Source organism: Topomyia yanbarensis, chromosome 3 (assembly GCF_030247195.1).
Source record: "Topomyia yanbarensis strain Yona2022 chromosome 3, ASM3024719v1, whole genome shotgun sequence".
In the NCBI taxonomy this organism is placed as follows: domain Eukaryota; kingdom Metazoa; phylum Arthropoda; class Insecta; order Diptera; family Culicidae; genus Topomyia; species Topomyia yanbarensis.
Window position 1 is genome coordinate 20,248,611 of NC_080672.1, and position 11,286 is coordinate 20,259,896.

The following is an 11,286-nucleotide window of genomic DNA, read 5'->3' on the forward strand; positions in this document are numbered from 1 at the left end:
ACTCGATTGAAATTTCGATATAACTACAAAATTGTTTGCTGGGTGGAATCTCTCGAAGAATTATGAATCATGATTGTGAGTGTGAGTGCAATTGACTTGCTTTCAGATCGTCGGAATGATGATACTATCGTTGAACGTCATATCGATTCTATCAGCTCCATACGGTCGCGGTTACGCATTGGTGATAGTGCAATGGTTTTCGGCAACCACAATCAACCCGGTATACTCTGGCGGTCTCGCGATAATAAAGTACTTTGTGCAGACCCTCTTGTGTACTTTAAGATGGCTTTAATCTGGATGGCTTGACAAAAATGAACGCAGTTTTGAACCAGCACCAAAAACTGCTGTGCCTTATTCCCGTACGTGTTTTCTAAGACGTCAACATTTACAGCCACCGAACCATTGATTGATCTAGACGCTGATCATCCCGCTCTCTAAATACTGTTGATATTGCCCACGCCGATTGACTTCGAGCTGCCTATTGAAACTTTAAATCGGGACTTGCGAGTTGCTCCCCGAATGTGACTGATCAAAATAGCCACTTCCATTGACGATGCTGTTGATTTCTGCTACAGTATAATAGATCGTGTCATCTTTACCGTCGTGCCTTTGCGAAGACCACCACTAATATATCCCTGGTCACAAACGAGAATTAATTATTGCGCCAATCTTTATCGAACCCCAAAGCTACGAGAAACGAATGGCCCCTTTCGGAAACGAACGTGACATGTGCAACCTAATCACTCAGCAGTTGAAGCAAGTGTTTAGCGACATATTTGTTTTTCCTCCGCAGGTTAGTGAAGCTGCTTGCTAATAGCTTCGTAATGTTTTCGCTTTTAGTACTCCTCGCTTGTTGGAATACGACTTGTTAGTTGCTTTAATCAAACTGGATACATCATTAGCCCTCGCAACAAATCTAGTGATATTCACATCACTCGTAACATTGATGCCGGTACTCAAATCCATATCGTACCGTTTTTCATGGTTCAGGTCATACCTAATGAACCACACTGTCTGCGTGAAAATTGGATCATCCATCTCGGCACCTTTTTCGAATCTGTTCCATAAGGCAATAACTTGAGACCGCTTCTGTTTTCAATCTTCATTAACGATGTTGCTTTGCTATTGCTATATAACTGCCGTTTATTTTATGCTGATAATACAAAATTATTCAAGGTCTTTGATAAAATACTGGACTGGTTCGAAATAAGTATAAATGACTGTCTACTTTTGTATCATTTATTTTTTGTTTAATTCTGTATGATATATAAGTATTGACTTATTCGATTTGAAGTTTGCTTTATTTGTGAACGTCACGCTTGAACCCGGCCAATTTCTACAAAATATGCAGCTAGATTTGGAATGCTATTTGGACCCTATGTATCTAAAGTACCCATCTTTAATTTCTCATCGAATTCTACCATCATGTTTGTAACCCTGCTCGAGTGTACATCACTATAATGTTTACTAAATTTTGCTGACCTACATTCTCGTTCTCATCAACACACATTAGCAACACAATGTTCCCGGGAACACATCCAACGGCGGGGTCGTTATTTATTGAACGTCAATTAGTGCTACTGCCTGTAATTGATGTCCTAGCACGCGAAATGACCGCTTGCAGCTATGTATATATAATCGCTGTAGTATGTATTCGCATACAGGAATGAAACCAAAGGATGGCCTCATAAAATATTACGAGCACAGCGCACTGATATCAGACTAAGCAAAAAATAAACCCTCCACGGAAGCCTTTCCCGCATCAGCTGATTCTTTGTTGGAGCCCATTCATCGCCTAGCCCCTTTATTATATGTATGCTCACCACGAGAAAAATCTCATTTCCCTAGGATAAACAAACACGCCCAGACTCGAGCTGCCTCCCCCGATTGTTCTTGGCCTCTGAAGTGTAGGGTTTTTGCTTCCGCTTTCTTTCTCCCACACGAACACGAACCAGTACGTAGCACAGAAAAGTGTAATAAACTATAATCGTACAGTATGGAAAAATATGTGATGCAATTAAGGCATCCAAGCTAGCTGGAGGCAATTTTCCACATAAATTTTATTTCCAGCCTTCGCATTGGCTACTGCCGACCGGTGACCTTCGTTATCGCCCCGTCCATCCGTCTAGTGCTTTGTGGTAGACTTCAGCAAAGATTCCAGCTACCTCCTCCACTACTCCTTCGATGGTGAATATCGCCCGCCCGTCGGACGTCATCATTTCGCCATATCTTTATCTTCCGGTTTCGCTATGTAGTATGTGGACGTACGCGACAGAAGAGAATATTGTTGGCCTTGCGGGCGGGGATAGAAAAGGGTGGCCATTTTACCGAGCATCACAGCATATCGTTGTCTGGTGTCGTCAGATCCCATTAGCAGAAGTGTATGTGCCGGCAGTTTTAATGCTATAACAAGTACATCTCGAGCAGCAGCAGACCTCGGATGTGGACGGGTGGCAGCCAGATCCAGCCTGGGGCAATTTCAGGGAGATTTTTTTTGGCTTATAAAAGTGAAACCGATTTTTTGTGATAACGACAAATAGGGGATATTGTGGTGCAAAGTGGGATGAAACTGAACGATCCTGGGAATTATATCAATATTTTACATTTTAAGTTGATAAAGCCTTCTGAAAAAGCCTTTTATCCTAGCTTGACTAGGCTTTAACCGATCCTTTTGCAGCAACCCAGCCGGAAGACTGCTATATGAAAATTTAATTGGTTTCAGATTTCTGCATAATTGAGTCTGACAGGCAAGGGAACATAGTACTGTGAGATATATCCTACCGAGACCATAGCCAGAAACTGGTTGTGGCATGTCTCTCGGAACCAATGAAACACATTCATCCCTTGCTTTAAACCGGACTCTTCGGTGATATATCTTCAAGGTTGCGGCTATTATGATGAGGATCCCCGGAGAAGTTTTGCAGGCATCGTTACTCAAACCGTTGGAACTCCCACCCGGCAAACGCACGCACAGGACCTCCAAAGGGCAAATGTATATCCACTTCAAAATGAAACGACATCCATTTATCATACGCTCGTATCGTCGTCGGCGTGATGAGACTCGGAAGCACTCATGTGAGAATGTACATCTTTCGGTTTCAGTTTTTTTCCTTCCTGCATGTAGTCAGAGCAGCAGCCACTCGACACCATAACTGCCTCTTGGATTAATTCCTAAGCAAATTTATGCTCGTTCGCGAGAACTTGTGCTAAATATATCACACATTCAGGCACCCATCGTCCCCCGCTCGGAGAAGGACACCAGCACGAAGATGCGAGGATATTAACGAGCTTGACATGATTTTGCGCATTTTTTCGTTTCTCTCAACTCCAACGCGGATTCAAATGTTTTCGGTTGACTTATCAGAAGGATTTAACCAATGAATAGAATACTCCAGTGAAATTGATATTTACTGTTTTGATGAATCATTGGGGGGTTGAGATAGACGGTTGGGTCACGTTAGGCGTATAGTTTGTACACAGCTTCTTTAATCGATAAAAATCGATGTGATTGGTAAATTTTTGTCCGATGTATCGATATAATTTTCGAAGCAAAATTATGGGAGCAACATGGTAGTGACAGTTTAGATCGCCTCTTTTAGCTTGAAGGGTTATACAACCGCAGAATTTTAAAAAAATCGAAATTTTTATTATTGGTCTAAAAAATTAATGCGTTCCATTGCGTCATTCAGAAAAGAAAAATAGCAAATGACATAAAACCACCGAAGAAAATGTTGAAAAAACGTGTTTTTTCAGCAGCTGCGTTTGGCTTTGTACTTGCAAAATGACTTCTTCGGTGTCCTCGTCGTTGCCAGAGTGTGGAATTGAAGCTGTGCATTCCGCCTCACGTGGTTGCTTAGCTGTGCGACGATCACGTTTGCGCTGTGGAGCATACCTGACACGCTTTCATTGATGACGAGTACTTTCTTTTCACACGCGGACGTAATATTTTGAACGGAACTTTCAATTGTTTAGAGGCTGATCGAAAACTGGCGTCATCTTAATCAGATGCAACTATGTTAATCATCTCGTCTTCACTTCGTTTTTGCGCTTTTCGCATGAAATTACGCACAATTTTCCTGGCAAAATAATTGAAATTTACATTGTAGTAATGACCTATAGTGTCCCTAATAAACATGTTATGATCCAAGAGCCTAACGACCTATATTCAGAGAATCATCTAAAGAATATGTGGAATCGTTGGACTATATGGGTTAAAGTTCGTGTATAATTTATTTTTATTAGGGGCCCCCAAACAACTGACCTATCTGGTCTCCAAGCGCATGTATCATGTTGATGTCCAACCAACACAAAATCCATGTTCAGCAATAATTTTTACATTAGAAAAAATTCACTTGACATTTTTTATATTGATTAAATGTACTGTACAGAGGACAAAGATGCGTTTTCGCAGAACAACACACGAAAATATAAACTACGATAACTAATACAGCTGATCCACAGTAGCAGCCGAAGTGACAATCGTCAACAATGTTCTCTACCGTGAATCTAATTCACGTAACATGAACGACTTCTGCTATACCTATTGTACCGCCATACCTATTTGACCCCAATCTACTATACTAAAGACTATCTGGTTTATATTGCACTACTTTTGGCTGTTCTTTTTTCATTGAAATATGTTTAACTTTCTTATATAGAAAAGTTATGCAATAATTCGGAACTTTAACCCTTTAAAGCAGTGGTTCTCAACCTTTTCCATACCACGGACCCCTTAGAAATCACCCTGGGTTGCTGTGGACTCTAACGGATAAACATCGATTTTGTATACCATCAATATGCTATTTTCAATTTATTAGGAAATAAGACTTGAAATTTCAATATGCACTTGGAAAATATTTTTTTTCACGGTACCCCAGCAACGATTACACGGTTTCCTAGGGGTCTGCGAACCCCAGGTTGAGATTCACTGCTTTTAAGAAAACGAGGGAACGATTCTTTTATACCAATCCACTTAGTTCGTCGAGATGTCTGTATTTATGATCGTAAGGTTTAAAAAACTTCAAAAGCCTGGCCTGTATCGCATTGGCACTGTATGTGACTCACGATTATATTTCGTACCTAACCACTAAAACCACTTCTTACTGTTTTTTACTTGCTGATTCCATGACCCATTTAGCTCCTGTTTTCGTGAGTCATTCAGATCCCAGCCTCATCACGATCTACTCGGATAGTTACTGACGGTGAACTCACCCTACTCCGACTGAGAGTTCCTCGTCGGAGGAATTTCTCCTGACAGCGATACCCGCTTCCTGGAGCCATTTAGCTCCCCATTTATCCCAATAACGATGTTCGTTTCCGTGAGCCATTTAGCTCCCGACTTCATTCCGATCTCTTCGATCTAGTCCCCGGCGGTGGACTTAGCCTACTCAACGGGCCTGTCAGTACGTGCTGAGGTTTGTCCAGCGATTCCAGCTACACTTAGCTTCCGGTTCACTGGCGACCCAACGACCCTCTGCTAGTTATTCGAAGCGATCCACTCGCTCTAATCCCCTACGGTGGATCTTGCCTGCTCACAAGCTACCCGGTTGGTTGTCGAGGTCGGCCCGGCGATTCCGGTGAAACCTGACGTCTGGTTCACTGGCGCCTCGACGACCCAAGCGCGGTGCTACGTCGCGTACTACTCAACTGATCGCCGGTGGTGGATCTAATCTACACTGGCGAAGAGTTCCCTGGTGGTTCCGTTTTCTGGATCTTCCATCTATCAGGAAAATAGTCTTGGTCCAGCCATTTCTGTAACACTGTCCTGTATATAGCCGAAAACGCCAGGATCGAGGTCTTTAGTGCCACGTTGTGAATGCTGTCTGGACAGGAAGCTTTCTTTGACTTCAGTCCTTTTGCCACTATAAGGAACCCGTCGTTAGAGACTGGTGGTCAAGATCCAACATTTCCAACGTTAGTATCGACGTACGGTATAGGAGACCATGCGGTTGAGTTGTGCTTTGGTGACTGATCCTGCACGATAGTCTTAAAATTGTCAGCGTACCCTTGATCTTGACCACCACGACACGGTAAGGGTTGTCTCTGGGGCTTGGCATCTACATTTCTTCACCTTTTAGCCGATGGACTTGCTCAGTACTATCTCACGCCTTTAAAATCATCTTACCCTCTATGATCGCGTCTTCTGGCTTTTAGGCAGGCAGCACGGAGAGCAATGAGCCTTTCGTTCCAACTAATACACCGAACACCGGGAGTTCCTCGGTTCCAATTATCTCGGCATGGTTCGGTTACCTTTCTGGTGTTTCTAGCAACTCATCGGCGTTAGAATTGGAATAATATTGTCTGCACGAAGTGCTTCGGTTCTTGTCGAAGACCTTCGTCTTACAGTACAGTTCCACCGACCATTGGTGTAGTGGATCGCTTATTGGTCGTTATTTGTGTACTACCATCGAACCCCAGGCTTACATCCAACTTCGCCAAGCTTAAGATCAGATCTCCTCCTATAACAACCGACGTTCATCTGACTAACGAGCGCTCTGGTGTCCAGCTTGTGGCAGTATTACAGCGACATACGAATATATCGTTGATCTTGGTGATCATGAAGCCATCGTGTGTGCTATCCACTACCTCTAGAACCGGAAAACGGCCCATCACTTGGGTTTCCGCCATCTCTGTACTATCCACCAGACTGTTGGCGTCTGCGTGAGGCACACGATACGGCTTTGCAATAATTGCAACGTCGCACTTCCTTTCTGTTGTCGACTGCCACAAGAGTTGCTGTGCTATATCGCAATGATGTAGATTAACGTGCTCCTACTATATGAGAGATTTTACTCCAGTTTCCGTGAGCTGTGAGCTCTCAGCTTTGTTGCGATCTACTGAGATAGTCCCTGATGGCGAACTAACATTACTCCGACTGAGAGTTCCCCGGTGACAGAATTTCTCCCGATACCGATACCTGTTTTTATAGAGCGGCGGCGGGATGTCCGTTCAGTGAGCCAATTAGCTCCCATCTTTGTAATGACATACTCGGATAGATCTAGGTGGTAATCCTACCCTACTCAGACTGTGAATTCCCCAGCGGTGTTTTTTCCGTTATTGATGCTCATTTTCATGTGCCATTTAGCTCCCCGCTTCGTCGCTATCTGCTCTATGTAATTCTCGGTGGTGGACCTAGCCTACTCAACCGCCCAACCGGTAGGTCGCTAATTTTTGCTGCAAGAAACTTATAAAATGATTTCAGAAGATAACTTTTTCCAATGGAACCTAGAGTTTTCCATTTTGGACTTGAAGCACATTTTTGACGAATGCATTTAATTTCACACTATACTAAATATTGCAGGGAGAGGAGGAGCTTTGTCCCAAAAACGGAGCACAACGGATCCTTCGCTTACTGTGTTACGCAAATCTCTGACACAGTGGACGTTTGTTTCTTCACTAATTGTGGGATTCAAATAATGATCATGTCCCTAATACCCAATGAGGGGTTCACTAAAAGCGATTATAAGCCAACGTGTATGATATCTTCAAGTTGCTGTACAACGGGTAATGTTGATGAAATGTGTAGTGCTGTGATCGAATATGGTTAAAGTAGCACAAATTAATCTTCATCTTAAATGTACAGCAGCTATGAATCTATCTCGCCTTGCGCAGAAAGGAAAAACTTCCATAGGTTTGGTTTAGGAACCGTAATTCCATAAAGGAAACTTCTATGTTCGAAAGCTATTTTACCCCGTCTTCGGCTTTCAAAACAAATGGCATGACAGATCCTCGTAAAATGCCTCGTGCCAGTATATTTACTTGCGAATAGACGCATGTCTCATATCTGACCTCACAACTCGCGATTTTTTTTTGCTGTCACAGTCAATGTGACAGTTAATTATTATGTATTTATGTATTTGGGTTTTAACCTACTGGTCATTCGCCCATGAGATAAAAAAGTAAGGATTCTTGGTGCGGGCTGTTCGTGATTAGGCGCAGTGGGTCACGGGGGACCTCCCCACAGCTCCTGGGAGTGTGGCGGGGGACCCGCGCTCGCTTGTTCGTGCTTTGTTTATATCCAGTCGAACAGATTGGCGGCCTTTAAGAATAGGATGAGTGCCTCCTCCCGAACCCGGTCGTTGGACAGGATATCTCGTATTGACCCAGTTAGGTCGTGCTGTTGCCGTAGGTCATCCAGCTCCCGGCTGTTGCAGAGCAGGTACTCGGCGGTGAGCCGGGTGTTACAGGAAGCGCATTCTGGTGGAGGTACGTTGGACACGATGTGGGCATGGGTCACACGGGTGTGCCCCACGCGGAGTCGGGAAAGTATTTTCTGTTCTCTTTGGCTGCCTCGGTCGGTCCAGATATCAGTTGAGTCCTTGACCTTTTGCGTATGGCCTCGGTATCTTCTCCAGTGGTTGGTGAATCCGTGCTTTAGACTCGTGTTAAATTCCCTTAATATGTCTACTGTTGGGGTATCGGCTGAGAGACTGGTTCGGGCTCGTCTGCCGGAGAGAGCTAAACGATTGGTGTCTGTGTTGCCCCTGATACCGATGTGGCCCGGGACCCAGCAGATTGTGACCAGTGGGTCTCGATGAATCTCGATAACCTGAACGAACGGGTGCTTGGGGTTTCCCGTCGGTGTATCGGAGGTTGGCCATAGCCACTGCAATGGCGGCCGCTTCCGCTGATAATATTGAGCAGGAGCCGGGTAAGCGGAAGGAGAGCCCGCTCCCCAAGCCACTAATTCCCACGCCTACTCCGTCGTCAGCCTTGGAGCCGTGCGTACTTTCGGTGTACTAGTTGTCGGTACTTTACCAATATACTGCTCGGGTGGTCGGTACGAACAAGGCTGTCGTCAACATTTGATCCGGAGTCATACCAGGCCCGTGGTCTCACTCGGTGCAGCCGAGCGATGGGTGGGATGGGGTTGCCGGTGAATTCATGGTGTATGTTGCTTGCGATGGTAAGCAGGAGACATTCGTCGTCCGATGTCTTCTCCAGGAAACTAAGTGCACGTTTGAGAGCCACCCGGGCTACTTCCCAGCGGCAGGGTAGTACTCCGGCCTCCACACAGGCTGCTTCGGCAAGGGTACTCGGTAATAGCCCGGAGGCTAACCGCACCGCTCCGTGGTATAGGGGCCCGAGGATGTTGGAGAGTCCGTCCAGGTTTCGGCATGTCATTTCGATCCCGTAAAATATTCTACTATGTCTTAGGGATCTTGCGACGTTCAGTGCTTCTCGCAGTCGTTTTTAATCGTCGGAAATGTGGCATCATGGTTAGTTTCCGATCGAGCGTGATCCCGAGAACTACTGGTTCCTTTCGGAACGGAACTACGATGTTGTTGAGGCGTATTGGTCGGGCGTTGGCTGGGTGATATGTGCTGCAGCAATGTGTTATGGCGCACTTTTCTGCTGCGATGTTGAAGCCGGTCGCGAGTGCCCATCGGCCGACTACGTTGACGGCCGCCTGGAGGGATATCCTTGTATGGGGGATGGTTCTCCCTAGGGCCACCAAGATGATGCCCCCGGGTAGCGCGGTGAAGAGCGAGTTTATCCTCACGAGGAATAGGGTCACAGCTAGTACTGATCCTTGCGGCACTCCGTTGGTCTCGCGGAACTCGTCGGATAATGTACCGCCTAAGCAGACCCGGAAGCGGCGATTGGTTCGATAGTTTTGAATGAACACACCGAAGTTTCCCTGTATGTCCCATCGCTTTAATTCTTGTAGTACGCCTTCGCGCCAGGCGGTGTTGTAGGTTTTTGCCACGTCGAGAATGGCGATGTCGGCGTGGAGGTTTTCAGATTTGGCTTTGTCCAGTATTTCACCGAGGGAGCCTAGGTGAGCTCCAGTACCGAGTCCCTTCCGGAAGGAAAATTGGCGTTGGTCGAGAAGTTTATGGTCTTCCAGCCACGTGGTCAGTCGTCGGTTAACCATCCTCTCCAGGATCTTCGATGTGCATGATAGCAGGCTGATTGGTCTGAAGTCACTAGGGGTACGAGTGCCCTGGCACTTTTTGGGGATGGGGACCACATGGGCCAGTTTCCATTCCTCTGGGAAGGATCCTCCTTCCCAAATTGTGTTGAATGATTCTAGGAGGGCCCTTTTACCTCCGGTGGGAGGGGGGAGATGCCAAAGCATCGGATAGCCCACCCTGTCGCGGCCGTCGGACTTCCCTCGTGCAGTACTGACAGTTAGTACTATAAACAGGAAATGCACCTTTTGTTCGTCATATTTGACGAATAGTGCATTATCACCTTCTGATGATTTCAAAAGGGTGGTATCATACTGTGGCAGAAATGGGTTTCAACTCATAATCGGCAATGGTGCAAAATGGCCACAACATAATTCGAAGCAGTTCAGATATCAAATTGATAGGCGCCGAATTGATGGAATAGTTGAGTAGTAAAAATCTTCATATACTAAATCGTCCAACATTTGAACAATCGGGCGGGGAAGGGTGTTAGATGTAACTCTCTGCTCTGACAATATTAACCCTCCGGAAGTCGCGCAAATGGCTCACTAAACGAGCACCTGCTGGTGATCTAAGGCAGTTTTGCTAGATTTTCAGAGCAGCGTGCACTCAGTGCACTAACGCGACTGCCGGAAGGTTAACCATGAGTTGGTAAACTAGCTCGTACAACGAGCTCGAACCGTCGTTACATCATCTTTGATCATTTGAACGTCTAGATGTTCGCGTTGTCACGTTTTTGTTCAGATAATTGATACATGCAGATCATTCTCTCATTTTTTTCGGATTTTCGGCGAAACGAAAATTGAGTTACTTCACACATCAGGTGTGAATACTGACAGTTACGAGAAACGTACTCCTTCTAATCCCTTAAAATGGGTAAAAGTTTGGATAAAAATCCAAGAAAAAACACAATCTCTCGGACTTCGGCTCATTGCACAGGTGTCCAAAATGTAAATTTAGCAGAAATTTTTAGATTTTACTAAAACTAAACAACTTAGTCTTATTAAGTCTTTGGAAAAGCTTTCGTTGTGAGCTCCTTCTATTCTTCTAAAGAAAACAGTTAGGGTTCTAATTTTACCACGATCAAAATATTTACTTTTCAATCATTTTAGCTAGAGCCAAACTAACCTTCAGCGAAGTTGTAGAATCTTATAAAAGTTTGCTGAAGACATGTAAGCTCTTTCTGTCATAGTTTTCATTTTACAACATATCGGGCATAGCGTAGTTGGTAAATCAAATTCAATTAAGCAGCTCACCTGGGTTCGATTCCCAACCCCCTCACATAGGGTATAGATTTTTCCAAACCGATTTCTCTATCCCGACAAAAAGCGAATTACCGTAGGGTTAAAACAAACTTCTATAATAAAAATAA

The 11,286-nt window shown here is 44.8% G+C and overlaps 1 protein-coding gene across 1 annotated transcript; it reads right to left on the bottom strand.

Annotated features, from left to right (window-relative positions):
- Positions 1–9,145: 9,145 nt before the first annotated feature.
- On the bottom strand, positions 9,146–9,877 carry LOC131686820 (uncharacterized). Its single transcript, XM_058970814.1, has one exon. The coding sequence runs from the start codon at positions 9,875–9,877 to the stop codon at positions 9,146–9,148; it is 732 nt and encodes a 243-aa protein (XP_058826797.1).
- Between the last annotated feature and the right edge of the window lie 1,409 nt (positions 9,878–11,286).

Bases quoted from the DNA above. Each gene is read 5' to 3' on its own strand.
- LOC131686820 (XM_058970814.1), bottom strand. From the start codon at position 9,877: ATGGTTAACCGACGACTGACCACGTGGCTGGAAGACCATAAACTTCTC.